This window comes from Australozyma saopauloensis, chromosome 3 (assembly GCF_035610405.1).
Source record: "Australozyma saopauloensis chromosome 3, complete sequence".
Lineage (NCBI taxonomy): Eukaryota > Fungi > Ascomycota > Pichiomycetes > Serinales > Metschnikowiaceae > Australozyma > Australozyma saopauloensis.
In genome coordinates, this window is record NC_086133.1 from 1,343,562 (window position 1) to 1,366,392 (window position 22,831).

At 47.0% G+C, this 22,831-nt stretch overlaps 13 protein-coding genes across 13 annotated transcripts; 6 read left to right on the plus strand and 7 right to left on the minus strand.

Annotated features, from left to right (window-relative positions):
• Window positions 1-6: 6 nt before the first annotated feature.
• On the minus strand, window positions 7-1,449 carry PUMCH_002763 (uncharacterized protein; the record flags this gene model as incomplete). The annotated part of the gene is made up of 1 exon (XM_063021758.1): window positions 7-1,449. One exon carries the CDS (start codon window positions 1,447-1,449, stop codon window positions 7-9), a length of 1,443 nt encoding a protein of 480 aa, XP_062877828.1.
• Window positions 1,450-1,788: 339 nt separating this feature from the next.
• PUMCH_002764 (uncharacterized protein) lies at window positions 1,789-3,018 on the plus strand (the record flags this gene model as incomplete). Its single annotated transcript, XM_063021759.1, has 1 exon — window positions 1,789-3,018. The coding sequence occupies one exon, from the start codon at window positions 1,789-1,791 to the stop codon at window positions 3,016-3,018; it is 1,230 nt and encodes a 409-aa protein (XP_062877829.1).
• A 35-nt stretch (window positions 3,019-3,053) lies between these two features.
• PUMCH_002765 (uncharacterized protein) lies at window positions 3,054-3,845 on the minus strand (the record flags this gene model as incomplete). The annotated part of the gene is made up of 1 exon (XM_063021760.1): window positions 3,054-3,845. The coding sequence occupies one exon, from the start codon at window positions 3,843-3,845 to the stop codon at window positions 3,054-3,056; it is 792 nt and encodes a 263-aa protein (XP_062877830.1).
• Window positions 3,846-4,080: 235 nt separating this feature from the next.
• On the minus strand, window positions 4,081-5,142 carry PUMCH_002766 (uncharacterized protein; the record flags this gene model as incomplete). Its single annotated transcript, XM_063021761.1, has 1 exon — window positions 4,081-5,142. One exon carries the CDS (start codon window positions 5,140-5,142, stop codon window positions 4,081-4,083), a length of 1,062 nt encoding a protein of 353 aa, XP_062877831.1.
• A 1,057-nt stretch (window positions 5,143-6,199) lies between these two features.
• On the minus strand, window positions 6,200-7,498 carry PUMCH_002767 (uncharacterized protein; the record flags this gene model as incomplete). Its single annotated transcript, XM_063021762.1, has 1 exon — window positions 6,200-7,498. One exon carries the CDS (start codon window positions 7,496-7,498, stop codon window positions 6,200-6,202), a length of 1,299 nt encoding a protein of 432 aa, XP_062877832.1.
• Window positions 7,499-8,814: 1,316 nt separating this feature from the next.
• PUMCH_002768 (uncharacterized protein) lies at window positions 8,815-10,041 on the minus strand (the record flags this gene model as incomplete). Its single annotated transcript, XM_063021763.1, has 1 exon — window positions 8,815-10,041. One exon carries the CDS (start codon window positions 10,039-10,041, stop codon window positions 8,815-8,817), a length of 1,227 nt encoding a protein of 408 aa, XP_062877833.1.
• A 721-nt stretch (window positions 10,042-10,762) lies between these two features.
• Window positions 10,763-11,815, minus strand: PUMCH_002769 (uncharacterized protein; the record flags this gene model as incomplete). Its single annotated transcript, XM_063021764.1, has 1 exon — window positions 10,763-11,815. One exon carries the CDS (start codon window positions 11,813-11,815, stop codon window positions 10,763-10,765), a length of 1,053 nt encoding a protein of 350 aa, XP_062877834.1.
• Window positions 11,816-12,740: 925 nt separating this feature from the next.
• PUMCH_002770 (uncharacterized protein) lies at window positions 12,741-13,622 on the plus strand (the record flags this gene model as incomplete). Its single annotated transcript, XM_063021765.1, has 1 exon — window positions 12,741-13,622. One exon carries the CDS (start codon window positions 12,741-12,743, stop codon window positions 13,620-13,622), a length of 882 nt encoding a protein of 293 aa, XP_062877835.1.
• A 26-nt stretch (window positions 13,623-13,648) lies between these two features.
• Window positions 13,649-15,205, plus strand: PUMCH_002771 (uncharacterized protein; the record flags this gene model as incomplete). Its single annotated transcript, XM_063021766.1, has 1 exon — window positions 13,649-15,205. One exon carries the CDS (start codon window positions 13,649-13,651, stop codon window positions 15,203-15,205), a length of 1,557 nt encoding a protein of 518 aa, XP_062877836.1.
• Window positions 15,206-16,810: 1,605 nt separating this feature from the next.
• PUMCH_002772 (uncharacterized protein) lies at window positions 16,811-17,851 on the plus strand (the record flags this gene model as incomplete). Its single annotated transcript, XM_063021767.1, has 1 exon — window positions 16,811-17,851. The coding sequence occupies one exon, from the start codon at window positions 16,811-16,813 to the stop codon at window positions 17,849-17,851; it is 1,041 nt and encodes a 346-aa protein (XP_062877837.1).
• A 542-nt stretch (window positions 17,852-18,393) lies between these two features.
• On the plus strand, window positions 18,394-18,831 carry PUMCH_002773 (uncharacterized protein; the record flags this gene model as incomplete). The annotated part of the gene is made up of 1 exon (XM_063021768.1): window positions 18,394-18,831. The coding sequence occupies one exon, from the start codon at window positions 18,394-18,396 to the stop codon at window positions 18,829-18,831; it is 438 nt and encodes a 145-aa protein (XP_062877838.1).
• A 672-nt stretch (window positions 18,832-19,503) lies between these two features.
• On the minus strand, window positions 19,504-20,754 carry PUMCH_002774 (uncharacterized protein; the record flags this gene model as incomplete). Its single annotated transcript, XM_063021769.1, has 1 exon — window positions 19,504-20,754. One exon carries the CDS (start codon window positions 20,752-20,754, stop codon window positions 19,504-19,506), a length of 1,251 nt encoding a protein of 416 aa, XP_062877839.1.
• Window positions 20,755-21,779: 1,025 nt separating this feature from the next.
• Window positions 21,780-22,760, plus strand: PUMCH_002775 (uncharacterized protein; the record flags this gene model as incomplete). Its single annotated transcript, XM_063021770.1, has 1 exon — window positions 21,780-22,760. The coding sequence occupies one exon, from the start codon at window positions 21,780-21,782 to the stop codon at window positions 22,758-22,760; it is 981 nt and encodes a 326-aa protein (XP_062877840.1).
• Between the last annotated feature and the right edge of the window lie 71 nt (window positions 22,761-22,831).

Here is a 22,831-nt window from a genome sequence, read left to right on the forward strand (position 1 = left end):
CTCACACTACTTTTCCTCTCTGTCTGCATCATCACGAGACTTGCCCTTTTTGCCCTTCTTGTCGTGGAAATCTTTGGTTTGTTTCACGGCTTCGGCCACGGCACGGTCAACATGGGTGTGCAAGATCGCCATTTCCTCAGCTGATGGAAGAGGGTCTTTGGGAAGCTTGACGCCGAGAACCTTCTCGATTCTCATGTAGATCTCGAGATCGTACTGAGTCACCAAAGAAATCGACTTTCCGCTTCTTCCGGCACGAGCAGTACGACCCACTCTGTGGATGTATGCTTTAGAGTCCATAGGGATATCGTAGTTGATGACTACATCCACAGATGGGATATCCAAACCACGAGCGGCAACATCGGTGGCCACCAAGATGTTGGACAGGTTGGACTTGAACTTGTTCAACGATCCAAGACGTTGTGTTTGCGAGAGCTGTCCATGAAGTGGAACGGCGGAAAAGCCGAGGATTCTGGCAAGCAAAGCAGTTCTTTGCGCATGCGCACACGTTCTAGTGAAGATAATGATGGATTTGCCCATGAACTCATTGAGCAAGTGCACCAAAACGGTGTTCTTGTGGACCTCACTGACCAACATCATCAGCTGCACCAAGTTTTCAGCCGTGGCATACTTGGAAGACACAGCAATACGAACCGGGTTTTGTAGCGAAGCTCTTTGCAACTTCTCGATCTTATTGGTCATGGTGGCTGAGAACAAGTATGTGTTTCTCTCTCTTGGAATGACCCGTAGAATCTTATCAAGCTCACGGTCGAACTCTTGATCCAACAATCTGTCGGCTTCGTCCATGACGAGGTAGCGCAAGTTTCTCAAGTTGAAACCTTTCGTTTTCTCCAAGTGGTCGATGATTCTACCTGGAGTGGCCACAATGATGTGAGGCTTCCTCAGCAAATCTAGCGCCTGGTCCATAGGACTCATACCTCCAACAATACAACAAGTTCTCAAGCCCATAGCGGAGCCCAAAGCATCGAAGGTCTCCTTAATTTGGTATGCCAATTCTCTCGTAGGCGAGATCACCAAACAGTAGTATGGCATCTGGTCGTTCCAGAGCGCCTGAAGAATTGGAATGGCAAATGCAGCAGTCTTACCGGAACCAGTCACAGCCAATCCGATGATATCCTTTCCGGCCAAAGCATGTGGAATGGCCTCTGCTTGGATGGGAGTGGGCTTAGTAAACTTGAGCGCCTGGATGGTCTCAAGCAATTCTGGAATTAATTTGAGATCGGCAAAAGATTCGAAAGTCTTTTTGTCCAGTGACACTTCGACTTCGGAAATCTCTTCTGTGATGGATGGTGCCTCAGCATCGGTTTTGGGTTCAGTCGAGAGTTTGGCTTTGAGGGCGTTTTTCTTGATCTTCTCAGCGAGAGCGAGCGCATCCGCCGCACTGGAGTGAATTTTTGGTTTTTTGGAATGTTTCACGGTTGTCTTGGCCATTTTGATTGTTCAAATGTATTTTCAAGTCCGGGGATGCGATGGGAGATGGAGATGGAGATGAGATGGGGATGGAGATGAGCATCGCACTTTCTGGAGAGGAGTGTATTTGTGCCAAATCGAAGCCCGCAAATCATGCCCGGAAAAGACAAATTGAGAATACTGGAAATTAAGTTAGAGAGTTGTTATCCTAAAGAAACCATCTGATCCAAAATTTTTCTACTCATTCAATATTTGAATGGATTTTGTGCCCATTTCATTCATTGTGGTGTACGGGTCTTTTCCACCCACATTATCATCTAGCGATGCTCATCGAATATCTCTATCCCCATACACTTAATCATGGCCAAAAGAAGAGTCAAGAAGAGAACAGACAAGGCTCCTGACCCAGAGGTCGTTGCCAAGATCCCTAAATCTATGGTGCTCACGCTCGGAAACTCTATCCGCAACAGATCATTGAAACAGCTCGTTAAAGATTTCAGAACCACGATGCAGCCCCATACCGCCATCAATTTGCGTGAAAGAAAGGCCAATAAGCTTAAAGATTTCGTGGTGATGACCGGTCCGTTAGGAGTTTCAGATCTTTTTGTGTTCAAGCAGTCCGAGACGTCTGGAAACATCTCGATGAGAATCGGAAAGATGCCTCGTGGTCCAAGCTTGCAATTCAAAGTCAATTCGTATGCATTGATGAAGGATGTGCGGAGAATCATGAAGAGACCCAAGTCTGTTGGACGTGAATCGTCCGCATTTCACCAGCCGCCATTGTTGGTGATGAATGGATTTTCCAGAAAAGTAGGAGAGATGGAAAACCACGAGAAATTGCTTGTGACTGTTTTCCAGAACTTATTCCCACCTATCCAACCACACGAAACCAAGGTGGGAACTATCCAACGTGTTCTTTTGATCAACAAGAACCCAGACGGTGATATTGACATCCGTCACTACGCAATCGACACCAAGTTGGTGGAGGAGAACAGAAATATCAAGAAGTTGCTCGAGCTGAGCCACAACGGCCGTAACAAACTACCTAAGATGAGCGGCCACACGGACATCTCGGAGCTCGTGTTGGATCCATATTCTGTGGGCGGCCTAACGTCCGACTCTGAGGTCGAAGATGATGCCACTGTTGAAATCAGAAACGATCACATTCCAAATCTCAGAAAGAAGGTCGCCGCTGATCTGTCCTATACCAGAAAGAGAGCTGTTAAGCTTCAAGAGTTGGGACCCAGACTCAACTTGTCGCTTGTCAAGATTGAAGAGAGCATGATTGGTCTGTCCAAGACGATATACCACTCCAGAATCGTCAAGCTGAAGGCTGAGGAGAAGGCTTTGGACGTGAAGCACCAGGTCAGAATGGACGAGAAGGCCAAAAGAAGAGCCGAGCAGAAAGCCAACGTTGACGCCAAACAAAAGAAAAAGGACGACAAAAAGGCCCGCAGAGAGGCAAGAAAGAACGGTACCTTGCCTGCCAGTGACGCAGAGTTGGGTGCCGAAGAGGACAGTGGAGATGAGGTTGAAATCAATCCTAGCGACTACGAAAACGACAGTGACTTGTTCAGTGACCAAGAGTAAAGGACTTAAACAGAAATATACAATAAATTTGGGTACTATGACCTTTGAAAGGACTCGATATCTTCTATGAGAGACTCGATCGTCCTCCGTAGTTCGACTAGCTTGACACAATGCAAAACTGCTGCCAGGAAGTTCGATTGAGCTTGGCGCAATTGGTATGGAACAAGTCCACCAAACTGATTGATGGGATCTCGATATTTAACAGATTCCACTTCCCGAGTCTCCGTGGGTTCAGTTTTAGCGGGAATGGATGTAGATGTAGAAATGGCGCTCTTTTCGGTTTTTTGTGTGGCGCCAGCACTTTTCGCTGAGTTTTTTGAGGTTCTTTTTTTTGTTCCATTCTCTTCGGGCGCTTCTTTAGAAGCTTGTGCTATGATTGTGGCGGTTTTCTTTGATTCTTCTCTTTGGCGCTTTAACCGGTCTACAACCTCGAAAGAATCCCCGTTCTTCACCAAGATCTTACAAGCTTGGTATTCTCGCAAGTCGTATGAGTCAGGACCAAAAGTCCGTGTGCTATTGAAGCCTGCTCTGCTCAAATTACTGAACCCGTCAATAAAGTCCGTTCGAAAGCTGCCATTGGCCAAATCTTCGTATTCATTCAACTTCAGCAACAACTGTAATACCTTCTCATCTTGCAATTCAGAAGTTAGCCCCTCCAGGCGTTCTTCCAGGTCTAGTTTATCCGGAAGATTTTCCGGAGCCAGTTTTTCCGATTCTCCGAAGCCATTGGACAAAACAAACTCCTTGGCGTCAGTCAAACCAAGTCTCTCTAGACACTGGTCTAGTTCACTCGTTTCAATCTCCTCTGTAACTGATGCTGTTGGCATTTTTTAGAGAAATTAGTGGTAGATAAGAACAGAAGTGAAATACGGGGTCGGATCAGGCGAAAAAGAGAATCAAACGTTAATAAATTAATTCGAATCCTATTCTACTATCGAAAATTTTCATATCGAGCACAAAGACCGGTTCCTTTGTACTACATCATAGTTTTATTGGCATTAATCATAGAGCAGACTGAACAGAACTTGCTCAACTGCGAGTTTCCAGTCAAACATCTAAATCTCACATCTTATACAACCGCTTCAAACGATTAAACTCTGTGCGTGGAAGAACCTCGCTGAATGACACACCGTCGCCTGGAACAGACAGAATCAAGCGAGATTCTGCCTCAGACCGCTCCTTCGCGCGCATTTGCCCGCCATAGTTCCAGATACTCCAGATCAATTCCTCCTCACCCAACTCACGGTTTTTCAGCTCCTTGTTTCTATAGATCAACTCCGCAAGATCGTGTAAGATGTTTGCAGTTAGGCCCCAGACGTCGTAGATTTTTTGTTGGGTGACCGAGTCACGGCGGCTGCCCAATTTTCCCCACAGTTCGAGTTTGCGCTTTTTCAGCTGCCGTTCTTCTGCGCGGAGCAACTTGTGTTTCTCATCTTCCGAACTAAAGTCCTCCTCCGATGCGCTGAGATCCTCCAATCCTTTCAACCACTCTGCTTCATGCAGATTGTGTTGTGGAAATGTAAACGACCGCAAATTCCAGGGAATTCCACCCCATTTGATGGCATGCAGCGTACTTTCCAAGCATTCTCTCTCGTCTGACGCCGAATTCTCAAGAAGAAAGTCCCGGAGCGGACACAGAAAGATGCCGGAGCTTTCTCCAGGATTAATTTTGAGCTCTAAGCTGTGCAAAAGCTTCTGCTCTGAGGTATGATCATGTGGATAGTCCATAAATCCGACACATGGACGCACAGCCAGGAACGTCCGTGAGAGATAGCAGGGGAGCTCGGTCAAGTGCTCAATACTGACGCCAAATTTCTCCTTGAGGTATACATTATCCTCGCCTAATCCGATTTCTTCACTCATTTCCCGCCGAGACACCATCCACAGCAGTTCTAAGCCATTGTCGGCTTTACCGCCGGGGAGGGAGATATGACCGGGGAAATTTCGGAGTTTTGAGGATCTTTTGGTCAAAACAACCCGTAGTTCGCCTAATCGACCCAAAAAAAGAAGTACGAACACCGCCAGACGACGAGAAACGGGCACTTTGTGCCAGATGCTTGTCTGCTGTGCCTGGTAGTTTCGAGGAATGAAATCCCGGAGAGTTTCAAGCAAGTTTTTCTCCATCTTTGGGCGTTTTGGGTATCAATCAGGGGGTGTACCGAAATTTGGGGAATCTATGATAATGCGTCGATCATGTGATTAAAGGCACGTGAGTTTTTCCGGGGAAGCGGGATGGGGGTGATGGGGATGAGAGATAGAACTCATCGGACTCATCGCGCTGACATCATCTTGCAGAATGAGACTTATCACCGAGATATTTATGAAGTATAGGGGTTTGGCAAATTCAAGAAGTACTTTCGATTCTTTTGGAATATATAGACAAGTACCCTGATACGTAACCAGGACAAATCAGTAGACGAGATGGGCAAAGAGTGTGATTCTCCAAATCATAGGTAAAAACTCAATTGAATTACAATCAGTAGAAGAGAATCGCAATTGTTAAGTTGAATTTAAGTAAGTGATGTTTGATTCGTTTCTTGTCGTCACATATCCGCTTCGATGATCGACTTTGATAGTAAAGGCGTGGAGCGGCAGGTCCGTAATTGAATTAGGCATTAGAATATCTTCAATAATTGACTTGATTTGAAATTTAGCTTCTCTTCGTCCTCATATCTGATGTTGATGCTTCGATTCACAGACCACTTCAAAATACAGCGCCATGAAATCAAGTACCAATGAAAGGATTTACCGAAATACTGATGACAGAATTAGAGACAATAATCCTGCAAGAAAGAAATTATCATGTACAGTAGTGTTTTAGTTGCGTTCTGTAAATTATACAGATGCTATTGAAGAGTCAACTGGTTCGAGAAAACGCAACCCAATCTAATTCAAACCAAAAAATTGATTCTAGAATTTGATCAGCTTGCCAACCCTTCGATTCATACTTCATCGCACGCTCCTAAATGTGAGACAACATCGAGGAGAAAGTCTAACCGAAAGCTGTCTAAACTGAAACATTCTCGTTTTATGTCATTCTGCTTAAGACTTTGTCTCACTTATCAAAACAGACCATTCACTAGTCCCAGATATCTAAGCAAATACTTGACTACAGGCCAATATAGTAACTCAAAAACTATGCTAATTCTCTATAAATAAATGACTATGAAATGACAAATGCTTACTGCAAAACGATAGGCCAGTCGTTGACGTCGGCGCTCTCGTAGATAACAGCGTAGGTGGCCTCGAACAATGGGAACTCGTCCTGCAAGCCGAAGTTTTGCAACAATTTGTGGACCTCCTTGACGGTGATGATACCTTGGGAAGATTGACCGTTCAAAAGCTTAGCCTCGGCAGCCCAAGCGTCACACTTGTTCTCAATCATGTAACGAGCGACCTTGACGTTTCTACCTCCGGAACAGGTGGTGATAAGGTCGGCAACACCGGCAGACTCCTCGGTGAAGGTCTTGTAGTCTGGAGAAGCACCCTGGATACCGAACTTCTCGTAGTAAGAGGCAAAGTGAATGGTCTCCTTAAGTCCGATTCTCATGATGGCAGCCTTAGCGTTGTCACCCCAGCCGGCACCCTCAACGAAACCAGCAGCGCAGGCAACGACGTTCTTCAAAGCACCAGCGATGGAGGCACCCACGACGTCCTTAATCACACGCACGTGGAAGTAGGATCTGTGGAACAACTCCTTCAACACGAACTCGTCAATGTCCTCACCGTGGCCTCTGAAGTCATCTGGCACGTTGTAAGCGACAGAGGTCTCCGACCAGCGGCCTCTGGCAACTTCATTGGCAATGTTGGCACCGGACAAGACACCACAGTAAATACCGAGAGTGTCTGTGATCGATTGCGACAACAATTTACAGTTGTGCTCGTTCACCTCAATACCCTTCAAACACGAGATGGCACGCACGTTTGGCGAAACCTTACCCTCGAGCTGCTTGCAGATACGAGGAAGGAACTGGTGAGGAATGTTGAAGATCAAAAGATCGGCATCTTTGGCGGTCTCCACAATGTCGGGGTTAGCAACCAAGTTCTCGGGGAGCTTGACGTCAGGCAAGTACTTGACGTTCTCGTGCTCGGTGTTGATGATATCGGTCAAGTTGCGCTCACCGATTTGCTCTTGGAAAACCCACATGTTGACTTGTTTTTCGAAAATGTCGCTCTTTTCAGAACAGTTTTCGGCGACAATCTTGGCCACGGCGGTACCCCAGTTACCAGAACCGATGACGGCAATTCTGAAAGGCTTGTTGATTTGATAAGGAGTAGAAGTCATGATGTTGTATGTGTTAATGTAGTAAGTACTGGAGAAAGAAAAAAACCGGCGGGGATAAGGGTGCCTTATATAGTTTTGGTGGGTGAGGGTATTCTGCAGGACGGGGGTGGCACTATCCTCTTCTGATGATGTAGTGGTTTGGAGAATGGGCGCAAACCAGAACAATAGACCCGGACTGTCTGCAGGCCATTCCATCAGAGATGGCAGCGATGAGGATGAGCGAGATGCCCGATTACATCATCGCGAGCGAAAAGGAAAGTGACAACTACGGGTGCATGGTCTAAAACTACGGGAACTGAATGGTGTTGATGATTGTGTATTGGTAATATTGTGCAATGGGTTTTTCGCTGGATTGCGGTGTAGTGTGCGGGGGGATCATGCGTCACTGCGGAAATAGACTAATAGAATCGAAGTCAGAAAAAGAAACACTGTCGAACGGTTAGCGGCGCTGAAATGTTCGTTACTGGTAAGTTGGCACCCGAGACACTTTGTTAGTGGCTGCAAACTGGGAGTCTGGACCAGGAAAAGAAACGGCTCTGAAGCACTGTCCTGGGGAAGTAAAGTCGAGCAAAGGCATGTACACTTCAGAAATCCTGCTTTTTTCTTTCTTTCCTTCATCCAATTTTTTTTGTTGAGAATTTCTTCCTCCATGCCCTGGTCTCACTTTCCGTTGACTCCTTTGTTCCGGTCTTGCCTAATCTTGTCTGACATAATTTCCTTCACACTTTCCTTTTCATATCTGAGGTTTATCCGGTGGATGACGTGGGTCGGCACACAACTGGACCAACAGTATCAATCGACGGTAGCTGGGACTTTAATCCAAAACTTCCAACCATCGGAAAAACTGAGGGATTTCGCCATGCCAACCGTGCTGTTCTACTAAAATTCGACCTTCAGTTTTCTCCAAATTTTGACATTTCCAACTAAATGCATTGGAATGAACAACGAGCGTCCTGCAGAAAAGACGTTCACTCACCGCCAATACTTGTCATCGCGCAGAAGTACCTACTTGCCCTGCCTGCAGGATCACCAGTATTATGACGTTGGTTGCCGATCCCGCATCGATTAATCGTCTCAATTTACCAGTTATCAGCCAGTTGCGGTGACGCTTTTCTTTTTCTTGATGTCCCCGGTTGAACAAAAAGACTGCAGATTACGTCATGGTTCTTAGCATCTTTTCTTCTGAGAAGTCTCGCCGATTACATCTCTAAGCCTCGTAACAGGATAGATACTGGTTGCGAATTCGGGCGTTCCATCTTTTGGAGGATGCGTTCAAGAAACCACGAAACAAAAGCGCATGGTCCAGTAATCTCTAATCTTTTTTAATCAAATAATAAGTTGACTCATCGTCACACGACATGAGGAATCTATTCCGCTTTTGTAGGATTTGGGGCGTGTCAGAGTGGCTGTCCTTCTGATCTGGTTGACTCTTTTAACTGTAGAATTTGGTAATTAATTTGTTAATATGCTCATGGTAGTTCTAAATTGTTTTTCTTCATGAAACCTCGGTCTCAATGAAAGTCGTCGTCGTTTCTGTAGTCATCGTAAACCTCTTGCTCTGCCGGATTCAATAGCCCGCGGCGAGGACGAGTTGGCTCTCTAGGCTCCCAGCTCAAGTCTTCCATCCAGTCGTCTCGGTTGACCTGCCCACCACTGATCACTCTGGCTGCTTGCAACGCCGAAAAATCGCCCAGAAGCTCTCCATCTCGGATGTGCGCCAAGGGATCTGGAAGATGGCTGCGCACATGTGCAGATTCGTTGGTAATCGTTCCTTCGGCGGGTTGAGTAGGTTGTACCTGTGGCATGGCCGGCGCCATGTTCACCGAGCTACCCTGGTCAGCCTCGCGGACGTCTTTGAGCGGATCGCTGAGATAATCTCGGACATCTGCCCCGGACTCTTTTGCGACGAGCTTGGCGCCGTCGTCGGAAACCTCGACCTCTCTGTTGGAGATCTGCGACATCAACTTGAGAAAGTTTGACTGCTGGAACTTCGTGGCGGTTTCTGTCGAAATGAGCGGCGAGGAGGATGTCATATGGCTCTGCACTTTCCGTGCAGCCTCGGCAAAGCGTTCTTTTTCAGTGTCGTCCTTGGAATGGATCTGAGGCTGCTCTACGTCCTCCAACTCTCTTGAAATCTGATCGAATTGTGCCTCGAATGCATTCGGGTCCATTTCTGCAACTTGATTTTGCAGTGGCTGCATCTGTGGCACTTGTTCCATCTGTTGCATCTGCAGATGTGCCTGGTTGAACATCATCGGCTGTTGCATATACGTCGTTCCCTGTTGACCCATCTGACTTAAGTGCCCTGTCTGGCCCATGTGGTTCTGTTTTGCATGCTGCATAAACTGCAGCGACCAATTCAGCGTTAGCGGTTGGCCGTTGTGATTGAGTTGACTCTGGGGACCAGACTGGTTCAACGACAATCCATTGAAGTCCTGCACCCACTGCTGATTCGGCGCTTGCATATTCATTGCCGGGGGATGCGCATGACCCGGCCGCCCCGTGCGATCCGCAAGAAATTGTGTTGGTGCAGCCTGAAATGTGTTGTAGTCTGTACCTTGACTAAACTGGTGGAAATCCCGATTAAGGGCGGCATCGGTACCTGGCTGGTTTCTAAACACAGGACCGGCATTCAGAGGTACGCCCGGACGTATAGCCTCATGCTGAAGCGAATTATCTCTTTGGGTATGTTTCAGTAGCTGCGATAATGCGCTAGAAGGACCGCAACTGGCGTCCATATTGTGCAGTTATGTGGAAAACGAGCTATTTTATTTGGAAATTATTCAACTCACTCCGATTTGATGTCAAATTGGGGTCTGTACGAGAGAATCGGTTCCGGAAACGATTACGTAAGCTTTCAGAGCGGGAAAAAGCTGGAAAAATCGGGAAAAAAGATCGAAATAAGGATACCACGTGATGCAGATATAGGCCAAGCTCAAAATTTGTATCAATTTGCTTCTTATCTTGTTGAAATTGCTGGGTATTCGAGAAAAAAGTGGCTATTATGGGGTATATAGATAATGGCGAAATATGTGGAGCCTCGGTATCACGTGAGTTTAGGCTGTGATAGAGATAAGGTAAAAGACGAAAAATAAATAATAAAATGGTGTGAAATTTGGATACGGGTAAAATTGAACGATTGACTTCTTGAAAATATAGTTTTTATTTCTCAAGTGAGAGACTGTTGCTGAAGTGACAGCGTTCGAGGTTTATTAAGCAACGGTATCTATAAGAATGGAAACTTCGATTTTTTTATCGACTCAGATACCAAATTCATTCTGGATAATTGAATGTCGACATTTTTTCACCCAAATTTGAACCGAGTTGGAGAAAATCCAGATAACGAGCCATCAGCGAAAACGAAACGCCGCCAAGAGCCCAGAAGTTTCCAAAACCCAGGGAGACCGTAAAAGAAGAAAAACAAAATGCAAACAAAAGAATCAAAGCCAAAACGGTGCGCTATCTCAAGGGAGTTTCTTCAAACAACTCAGTGTATGCTTCTCCCAAAAACTCATGGATGTTCGATGTCTGCATCGCTCTGTTATACTTGGAAAAAGCCTTGCTGCTAGCTCTTCTCACCAATGCACAAGCTGCATAACAGGCGAGCACCACGCTGTCGTGGGGCCCCAAGCGCTCCTCCTGAGAAGCGTCCCAAAACCCATCCCTATAGTGCTCTGCCCAAACGAGCATGGTGGCCATTGCGCCTGTCAATGTGTCACCCTGACCGCCTACACGTCTCAAAGAGCCTGTCATGTCGTTGGCTAGCGAAGTTTCACCCTTGACAATGACCTCTTCTCTACCCTTTTTCACCACACAAACGCCGCCCAACTGCTCGGAGAGCTTGCGGGCTGTCTCCGGGGTATCATCGTTGTCAATGCCGACTGCACGGCATAAGCGGCCAAATTCCACTACGTTTGGAGTGATGACCGCCTTCTCATATCCTTTCACTAGGTCTAGCAGCATTCCAAGCAAGAAAAGCGAGTCTGCATCAAGAATGAGTGGCTTGTTGGCAACTTTGATCTCTTGAATGATCCGAAAGACGGTTCTCAACATCAATGGGTCTCGTCCCAATCCAGGGCCCACTACAAACACATCTATGCGCTCCAAGGCGCCCAAGATCTGCGGCAAGATGTGTTTTTCGATTACTTCATCCAACGTCGGACCCGAAACCGCCTCTTCCAACGGCATCTGCTTTACGCTGTCCCACATTTGCTTGGGTGCAAATTCGAGCACTACAGGGTTCAGCAGCTCGTACAAGTACGGATGAACCATCAAATCGGGCAGATATCCCTTAATGACCGTTGCCGCCTGCTTCTCACAGAAAACATGGCTCAAATCGGCGCCTACAAGCGCCGCCGAGTGGGCTGCAAAGAACGGTGCTCCCGTATAGTCCTGGCATCCGCCGAAAACGGCGATTTTTCCTGCCTGTCCTTTGTAGAACGATGTGCGGAGCGGCTGCACAATTGTGCGTGCTAGTTTGAGGAGTTCTTCGTGAGTTTTACGGTGTAACATACGATATTGGTGGAAAAAGTAGTAGTAGTAGTGGAGAATCGGGTGAGGTTCCGAGCTCGGAAATAGTAGGGAAGTATCGCGGGGGAGAAAAACAATTCGTATTGATGACGGATTTTTATGTGAGTAATTTGAGTTTTCCTCCTTTTTTTGGGCGTCCTTCTTCGGCAATACACATCAGGTTGTGTTTTTTGCAGCCAATCACAGTGGAGCATGGAACACCACAATTGAGTAATGGAAAATACTTCTGGGGTCGATCTATGTCGGCGAAATTTCTCATGCTTCCCAAAAAAATCATCCGTCAATGTCCCCGTTACCACGTTCCTGGATCTTTTATGCTCATCTCTTAAGTCCGTCTAGCCAATCACAGCACAGAAATAAACGCTCAAGAATCAGACAGATAAATCATGAAATCACGAAATCTAATCTCCACATAATTACCACTCACCTCCACCGTTTGCTTGCTGATAAGCTTGATTTGCTGCTGCCACCCAATGAGCCATGTCACGTGACCACACCCAATATCTCCGTTGGCCTCAATTCCGCCACAGACACAACCTGAAATCAAGCCAGAATCTCAAAGAAGTCGCCTCTATCCTGTCAAAATCCCGCTGATCGCCTTTCTCGGCTCTTAATCCCCGTGCCGTCCAATCATCTTCGTCCAACATCAAACGGCGTACTGCAGGCAACGCCCCGCTTGACCTACCACCGTCCATATAAATACTTGCTAAATTCCCACTCCACACTCCACGCTGTTTTTTCCGTTGGTGCTCCAAATCAACCCCAGAAAAACACACCTAGCGCTCAATTGAACCATCTGCATCTGTTATACCAGACTGTATCCGAATTGAGACATCAAACCGCTTTCAATTCCCCTTTAAGACATTTTTCAATCTTCCAACAACAAAACCCGCTTAGGACCACAAAAATGTCGCTTGCTAGAGCCTCTTCCAAATACTTGTTTCCTGCTGTCGGCGCCGTCGGTGCTATTGGCCTCGGCTGGCACTTCTACAGCTCCCGTATCTATAACGATACTGCTAAGACATTCAAGGACAATGGCGAGTGGATTGACTTGAAATTGAAGGATTCGTGGAACATTTCCGCCAACACCAAGCACTACGTGTTCGAGTTGAACAGCCCTGAGGACGTTTCTGGCCTCGTGACCGCCTCTTGTCTTTTGGCCAAGTACGTCACTCCAAAGGGAAACAACGTGATCAGACCCTACACCCCCGTCTCCGACGTCAACCAAAAGGGTACCATCGAGTTCATCATCAAGACTTACCCAGAGGGCAAGTTCTCCAAGTACGTGTACGACTTGAAGCCTAACGACACTGTTTCCTTCAAGGGTCCAATTGTCAAGTGGAAGTGGGAGCCTAACCAGTTCAAGCACATTTCTTTGATTGGAGGTGGTTCTGGAATCACTCCTTTGTACCAATTGCTCCACGAGATCACCAAGAACCCCGAGGACAACACCAAGGTGGACTTGTTCTACGGATCGTTGTCCACCCAAGACATCTTGATGAAGAAGGAGCTCGACAAGATCGCTGCCGAGCACAAGGACCAGGTCAACATCCACTACTTCGTTGACAAGAGCTCCGACGACTGGACCGGCCACACCGGCCACATCACCAAGGACTTCTTGAAGGAAAACTTGCCTGCTCCATCTGCCGACGCCAAGATCTTCGTTTGTGGTCCTCCACCTTTGTACAAGGCCATTTCTGGTCCTAAGAACTCTCCTACCGACCAGGGTGAGGTCACCGGAGCCTTGGCTGACTTGGGTTACAGCAAGGAACATGTGTTTAAGTTTTAGAGCACTAGAGTTATATATTCCCCAAAATGAGACAAAACCAGATATTCAATACCACGACAATATTTATTTCCCACCCGTCTATTCCCATATTTTTTTCTAAGCTTCTTTGCATTTCATCACTTCCTTTCCTTTTCGCGTTCCGTAATTTTTCACTTTCTCCACATTTCAACTATATGGTACGTATTGCCGTCGAAGGATGCTGTCATGGCATGCTCGATGCGATCTACAATCTGGTAGCGCTCGATACCGAGCTTCTCATCATCTGCGGCGATTTCCAGGCCATTCGGAACCGGCTGGATCTCGGCGCACTCAAAGTGCCGCCGAAATACTTGACGATGGGCGACTTTCCCAAATATTATCTGGGTGAAAAGTCGGCGCCGGTGCTCACCATCTTCATTGGCGGCAACCACGAGAGTCTGCTGTACATGAGGGAGCTACAGTTTGGGGGATGGGTTGCTCCCAAGATCTACTACTTGGGCGAATACGGGTGTGTGTGGTTCAAGGGGCTCCGAATTTGCGGAGCAAGCGGCATTTATTCGAAGGATTCGTTTTTGAAGGAATTGAGCGGATCGGGGCCGAAATACTCGCTCCCGTACAGCAGGGAAGCGATGTCGGGGATCTATCACACTAAACCGAAGAACCAGCTCAAACTACTTTTAGGCGGACGAAGTGACGTGGTGCTTTCGCACGACTGGCCCCTGAAAGTGTGGGATCACGGCAATACGGGGCAGTTGTTGCGCCATAAGCCCTTCTTCCGGCAGGACATGGCTTCCGGCAAATTGGGATCACCACTCGCTGGCCAGGCACTCCACTACCTACAGCCGCGGTATTGGTTCTCGCTGCATCTCCATACGAGATTTCGCGCGGTAGTGAAGCACAAGGAGGGTCCTAAGCGAGTGAAGGTGGACACTAGTAGAGCATTAGATGTGAAGAATACAGATGAGATACAGCTTAACATGGACGACAATGAGCTTGAGATTGATATGGACGAGGAGATTGTAGTGGACGAAAAAGAGCTGGCTGCAGCCGATACAACCGATGAAAGCCAGGTGCCGACGTATGAGAACTCAAGTGAAGAAGACGAACCGAAAGCTGCACCGATTGAGAAGCCGGCAGGCCGCAATCTCAAGAGAAATGTGCCGCCTGAGTCTGGTACTCGTGAAACGGTGTTTTTGGCGCTCGACAAGTGTCTTCCTCGGAAACTATTCTTGGAGCACATGGAAATTGAACCGGTAGCTGAACATGTTTCCAGCCACTCTGGCGACTTATTCTATGACCCACGCACGTTGGCCATTCATAAGGTTGTGGAGAAATTTGTAGCCGACGGTCATTTGAGACAGTTTGGATACAACGACTTCATGAACGTGGACCACATGGAGGGATTACTTCTGGAACTTAGCGAGAAGGTCGATCTTGTTGAGAAAGATTTCCAATGCGAGCCAATTCCACATAACTTCGAGGCGATTGCACCTCTGGTGTTGTCTGAGAATGTGCGCCAGCGCCAACAGTATTGGCCCAATAATCAGACAGCAGAGCTATGTAAGAGGATCGGGCTAGCAGAGCCTGACTTGAGTGGGTATTAGGAAAAACCCATTGGTTCCGTTTATCTCTTTGAGTATTCATACTGAGAAATTGCTCGATGATGCTACTGAGTCTGCAACTTAGGTACAACTGTGCTTTATTCATTGAGCATGAAATTTTTTTTTGACTAGTTTGACACCTTATTGATTGTTATGTGTGAGGCCTGTTCCTAGTTGAATTGGCGCAGTGTTGAGTATCAAGGCGTGGAATAAGAGCTGGTTCTGGCTAGCTTGATGCATAACTCTGTCTAGACAAATGACAGCTTGAACTTCCACATGGTTGGTGAGAATATTGAAGTTCTGGAATTCGTGAGAACCGCTGCGGTAATTACTACCAAGGAGCTCGAGAGCATCTGCCAGGGACCAACAATCCCAGCTCTCATACTGTTGCCGGAGCTGAATAATTGACGGAAGCCAAGACACACATGCAATTTCAATGCCCTACGGAAACGAAAAATGCTGCCAAGTTCACTACTACGATTAACCTAATCTCACCGACTCCAACGACAACGACTGCAACAACTACAACGACTACAACCATACGTGCAATGACTACAACGACAACGACATCTACAACCAAGTACAATTTGCACCGCCGTTTAAAGTCTTCAACCCACCAAATCAATCAAATTTGACCAACTTTCGCACCCAACAACCTCCTTTGAACAACTTCCGTTGGTTCCCCCAATACCACCAAGCAACACTCTACACTAACCAATACAGACCACAAACACCACCATCCAAAACAAAAAATAAATTCAAAACCTCAAACAATAAAAAAAAAATAAAAATCGTATTTAGCCCGCTCTGCCTCTCGCGTATTTCCTCTTTCGGCGAATAGTGGGGAGTCTGCTCCCACATGCGGAGATCACATCCTCGGAGTGTGAACCATAGCCGAAATTGTTTAAAACGGCCATTGTAGCCGGCTAGCTGAGTTTACTTTTTTTTTTTTTCAAATTTGATCTAAAAAGTTCTTTTGGTACACGTACGATTAGAATTTGACACTCTTATCTAGTAGTAACTCCGAAGATCAGAACTCCGAAGATTAGTACTACAGACGCTAGTTGATCTACGGAAATCAGTGCTCTAAGTGTGTGTTGTTGCGCAAATCTGTGCTTCTACGAGTCAGTTTCGCCTCTTTTTTTTGGACCTGAGTGGCTGGCCAACAATCGGTCTTGTTTCTGCTTTTGGTTGTACTTTGCTGCTTTCAGTGTTCAATAGATTCTATTGCTATTGGCAATAGTGGTGTTGCGGTATTTTTGTACTGATCTTTGATACATTCTGTATCACTACAAGATCCTGTTTTCTATAGGTCAAGGGTATTGGAGTGGTTGTTCTTACCATTAGTCTTATTGATCCAAGCTCACAATTGAGACTAAAGAGATCAGAGAAATTCAGCTGGGAATTTTGAAAGTAATACTACAAGCAAGTATTTCTTCTAACGTGTATTGCTACAAACAAGTACGCTTCTAGAAGGTACTGTGAAGAACGATTTACACGGTAAAGTCGACCACAGACTATATTTAGCATTCTACAAGTTTGCTTCCAATATCTGCAGATTTGAAACTTATACGCAGCCCATAAATTTACATACGCCTGTTACCAAAGATGTCTCTCACGCCATTTGAGAAGGCCGCCAGCGGCGCCTTGGCCTCGGCTATTGCAAACACCCTTGTGTACCCCCTAGATCTAAGCAAGACCATCATCCAAACCCAGGTCAAAAAGCGCGAGCCATTGGCTGAGGAAAGTGAAAATACGTCCTCGGCCGACGAGAGTCTCTACATCCAGAAACGGACCCATAACGAGCTCAAGTACAAGAGCTCCATAGATGTTCTCAAAAAAATTTACCACAAAAAAGGCGTCGCCGGCTGGTACCACGGCTTGGCATCGTCCATCTTGGGCTCCGCAGCACAGAGCTTCAGCTACTTTTATTGGTACTCCATTGTGCGTCAGGTATACTCCCAATTGACCAAACGGTCGGGCGCGCACAAGAATCTGACGGCGATTGAATTGCTTCTTGGTGCATTGGCTGCAGCAATCTCCCAGCTCTTCACAATGCCCATCGGCGTCATTACAACCCAACAACAAACAGATAAACAGCACCGTTCGTTGTACCAACTCTCCAAGGAGATGTATGCCCACGAGGGGATTCGGGGCTTCTGGCGAGGATTGGGTGTTTCGTTGGTATTGTGTATCAATCCATCGATCACCTACGGTTCGTTTGAGAGGTTGAGACAGATTTTCTTCAACGGAAAGGAATACTTGGGGCCTTTGGAGAGTTTCACGCTCGGCATGTGCGCAAAGTCCTTGGCTACTGTCTCCACACAACCGCTCATTGTTTCCAAGGCAATGCTACAGAAAAAGGATAGCAAGAAGCCTGAGAAGGATGCTTCGAATGCACGGGACGTGAAGATCATCGAGGATGAAGACGAGCACGAACACGACATAAAGTTCAATGGCTTTGTGGAGGCGTTGGAACACTTGTGGCACACGGAACGGTTTAGAGGACTCTACAAGGGCATTGTTCCACAATTGGTGAAGGGAGTTTTGGTGCAAGGACTTTTGTTCATGTTTAAGGACCAGCTCGACATGTTGTTCTTGGTGATTTTGAAGCTCATAAAGAAGCGGAGACTGTTGGTGAAGAGATAGATTCTTGGATGTGTTAGTATTTACTTCTGCTATGACTCCCATTTTAAACAGACACACGCATTGTGAGCGCCAGAACCGACTCTAAAATTTCGAGCATGTGGCACTTCTGCCGATGGTCAATGCGTTATTTATTTTATTTCAACACCGCTACTTATGTTTGATCAATTGATTGTAGAATAACAACTGAAAATTGGACCTGCAGACAATGTTGCAGCCACGATAACGTGCAGTACTTAACTCCAAAGCATGTGGCGCTCAACACACTGCGAGAACGGAAAATTTTAGAATCGACGTGTCCTGCGAAACGGAGAGCACTGTCCAACCACAACGGGGCCAATAGAAACCAGACCAGGGCGCAAGTTTTAAGCAAGGATCGGGAAGAGCCAATAGTTCTAGGGCACCAACCCTCAGCACGTGACCCCACCCGTTAGCAGCGCGCACCATACCAACAGCGCGCGCACGTGACTGCCGTCCCATCTCCTCTCGCCTGCCGAAAAAAACCTCCACTTCTCCTTCCTCCATCTCTTCTCAGCAAACACATCATGGGTAACGGTAAGCCAAGAGGTCTTAACTCGGCCAGAAAATTGAGAGTTCACAGACGTAACAACAGATGGGCCGACCAATCTTACAAGGCTAGATTGTTGGGTACTGCCTTCAAGTCCTCTCCATTCGGAGGTTCTTCCCACGCCAAGGGTATTGTGTTGGAGAAGATCGGAATTGAGTCCAAGCAACCAAACTCTGCTATCAGAAAGTGTGTGCGTGTTCAGTTGATCAAGAACGGTAAGAAGGTCACTGCTTTCGTGCCAAATGACGGTTGTTTGAACTTCGTCGATGAGAACGACGAGGTTTTGTTGGCCGGTTTCGGTAGAAGAGGTAAGGCTAAGGGTGATATTCCCGGTGTCAGATTCAAGGTCGTCAAGGTTTCCGGTGTTTCCTTGTTGGCTTTGTGGAAGGAGAAGAAGGAGAAGCCAAGATCGTAAGTGCTTCGAATGCTCGCCATCATATGGGTTCGGTGTATACATGTTTAATAGTACGCTACAGTGAAACAAGTGAGACTGGTGTAGGGTTGGGTGGAGACTGGGATTGTAGACGTCTCTTGAGAGATCATAGACAATACTTGAAAAGGATCATCGAGTTCAAGTGAAACTGACCATAGAATTTAATTTAGACTGAACTTGTGACGTGATAAATTATGCGGTGCTTACTTTCTATCGAGCTGTATTACTGTGGTGCTTCTTTGATCCGTTTTAGAGACGTGTAGTTATGCGTTTATGGCTCCAGCGGTTTAAAACAGAATCTTGGAAGAACTTTCCAAATGAACCAGAAACAAGCTACTACAGAAAATTTCACCGCTAGTTATGTCCTCTTAAGTAGAATTATTTTGCAGATTAGCTTGCGAGCGGGATTCGTCTGTGTCCATATAGATAGAAGTAATTCTTTTATTCTTGAACTCCTGGCCGAGAATAAAGAGATCATTACTTCATTTTAGCTACAATTTCGCCCTTCACTCTCTTTTCGTTGTGCATTCGTTCTCTAACAAACACACAGGTTGTAGCTCTTAGTCTGCTTCGCCAGATACCCTTACCTACTGGCAGTTCTTTTCAGTAATAGAAACAGAAAAAGCACTATTTTTTGGACTCATTTCCTCCAACCTACATCGACAAATGCTTACCTTCAATCGATGGCCCGGTCTTCTTCACCACCTTCTTCCGCGAGTTGGTCATCTTTCTGTTGATCCGGTTGAACATCTCTCCTCCCCTCTGCTGTCTCATTAACAAACTAGGGTCCACCTTGGGCGCGATCTTATACGCGGTAGTTCTGGCGCTAGGAATGGCTGCTCTGTTTCTTCTCTCGGCCTGTTGCTCATACAAGGACTTGGGCTCGACGGTCTTGTTCTTTTTCAGCGAGCTCAATTGGTTCGTATACTTGGACTTGTTGTAGTCGTTGAATTTGATGGTCCGGTCCTTGTACGAGTCGGACTTGTTCAAGATTGGTCTGGTCCACTCGCCTATTAGTTTATCCACGATCTTCTTAAGCGCGGGCTCAGTACGCTTGCTTCTCTGATAGAAAACAAGAACTTTGCCGATTCCGCTGGCCACCAAATGGTCCGTCTTGATGGGCAATGTGGTCAACGAGTGCAACAACTCCTTCTGGATCTGGTACGAGGGCATCGATGCATCGGGCAACGGCTCGAGCCACAACCGCACCGCCTCGAGCAAATTGTTATCCAAGATCGAAATGGCCAAGTCGGCTTTGGACATGGTATCCATCACCTCGCGTAGCAACTTGAACTTCTCCGCGGCCACCTGGCCCTGCGAGTTCTTCTCCACGTCCAAGTTGGCGGCCTCGATCATCTTGTTCTTCAAGAAGTCGATCTTGTCGTCTTGCAACCGTTCCAAATCATCTTCGTCGGCCTTTCTACGCTTGACGGTCCGGCTCTTGACCGCCATGTCCATCTTCTCCTCCAACAACCGTCTCTTGCGTGTTGCGGGGTCCTCGTTAGAATAGTCTACACCGTCGTTCTCGTAATTGTCCATAGCAAATGGCGCTTCAGCCTCGGCAGAGGGAACCCGTCCCTCGGCGGCGCTTTTTCTGATCTTCTTTTTGCGGGTCACATCACCCGACGACTCCTTGTGGCTACGCATGCTATAGATATCATTTTCTTCGAATTGTTTGCTGGATTCGTTGGTCTGCTCGTCTGCAGGCTCGTTCTGTTGGATTTCCTGCTGTTCTTCGGCGAGAAGCTCATCGTCGTCCATTTCGTCAACTTTCACGTTTTCTCCGTCGCCATCCTCGATGTTTCCCTCGTTGATGGATGGGGGAAGCTGCTGGTCCTCCTCGTTTTGTTGGAGCTGTTCCTGCACCTCCTGAGGCTCTGGTTTGACGTCTGACTCGAGATCCATTGGGAAGAAGTTGATAGTGGGAGGTGGTGTGTACAGGTGGGGCTGTAAAATGGGGGATGTGGATTGAGGATTTGGGAGATGGCTGCAAATTATGGAAATTTGGGAAAAATGAAATATTTAAGAAACTTTGTTTTATACACGATTGATCTATTGTTTGTTGAGCTTGGTTTTTTTGTCCGGTGGAGTTTGGTTACTTGGCTGGAAAGATATCAATGGGACAAATGACGCCTGAGAATTAGAGTGTTCAGTGCTAGAAATTTTGATCGTATAAATTCTTAAAGAAATATAGAGTCAAGATTTGGGCCTGGAGTGGGTGGTCGGGGCCAATAGGTGACTGTTATCTGGGTTCATAGGGCCAGTATAATACTCGACAATGCAGTTAAGAATTCATACTAGATAAAAGACAAGATGTATTTTTAAGTCATTTTTTGAAATTTTGCAAGGTTTGTTCGATGACAGATACTTTGGTTTAGAATGTCTCTTTCAGAGTGACTCCCAGTATGTCTTGTTCTCGAATGTCTCTCGTAGACCAATCCGGCCAATTCCGGCAATACGAATATAATATACAAAATCAAACACCACTATAAAAATTTCCATATACATTTACGTCCGTTTTTATCAACTCATCGGTACATGTGAATAGATGGACTGAACACTCCATCAAGTCAGTTCCACTCCAACTCACTTCCACTCACTCCGGCCCACACCTCAAATTCCTGCAATTAACAGAATCAAAAATCATTTCCAAATTTTGTCTCGACCAATCACATCAAAAAGACCCCACCAACGCGTCACTTCAGAGATCTCCTCCAACAATAAACCACCCAAACACCAATCAACCCCCTATAAACAAACGAAAATAAATGAAAAAAAAAATCAAAACAAATAAAATTTACATCAATTAAAATCATTCCTGCCCCAACAACTTTCCCTTTATATTTCCCTCCGTTTCACTCTCTCCCTCCGTTTCCCCACGTTCCACATTTCACCACCCACCCTACACCTACCACCACAACTCCCCGACCATGTCTCAATACATCGGAAAAACCATCTCGTTGATCTCCAACAAGGGTGTCCGGTACGTGGGCCTTTTGTACAACATCTCGGCCGAAGAAGCCACCGTGGCGTTGCAGTCGGTCAGATCGTTTGGTACCGAAGGACGCATGGCCGAACAGGGCCAGCCCAACTTGGAGGTTTTGCCCGGCACAGACGTGTACGACTTTGTCACGTTCCGCGGGTCCGACGTGAAGGACTTGTCGGTGTTGGACATTCCATTGGATGAAGTCCAGCCGGTCAACTATCAGCCTTCTGCAACACAATCAACTTCCACTGCATCTACGGCTGCACCTACTGCTGCATCTACAACAACAGCCACCGGCACGGCTGCGGCCGCAGGACCGGCCACGGGAACCGCAGAGAACTCGCAACAGAGAAGCGCTGTTCCTGCCACCACAACTGGTACTTCCAGCGGCGCTGCTTCTTCTAACGCTGCTTCTGGCGCTGCACCAGGAGCCGCCGCGTCAATGCCTAAACCAACCTCTGCCGCCTCTGCCACCTCTGCTGCAGAACTGCACCAACAGCCCCCAGCCGCTGACGCTGCTACCACAACAACGCAGCAGGCTCCCACTCAAACTAGACCTGTAGTCGACGCTCAACCAGGCGCACGTCCTACACCACCCACGCGCACCAGTGGTCCCGAAAATACCGAGGGCGAATTTGACTTCGAGAGCGCCAACGCTCGCTTCCAGAAGGAAGACAAGGACGAGATGCCCACCAAGACGGTCTACAACAAAAGCACCTCATTTTTCGACAGCATCTCGCTGAACGAGCACGGAAACATGCGCTGGGCCGAAGAGAAGGACCTAAATATGGACACATTCGGTGAATCGTCCGTCAGACGCGGAAGAGGTAACTGGAGAGGCAGAGGCAGAGGAAGAGGCAACTGGAGAGGTAGAGGCGGCAACAGAGGCAGAGGTAGACAGGAACCCAAGCCCGAGTGGGCTTAGATTTTATGATTGTATCTGGGTGGTTAATGTAAAGTACGAAATAAATTTACGAGACTAGTGATGCTCCGCTA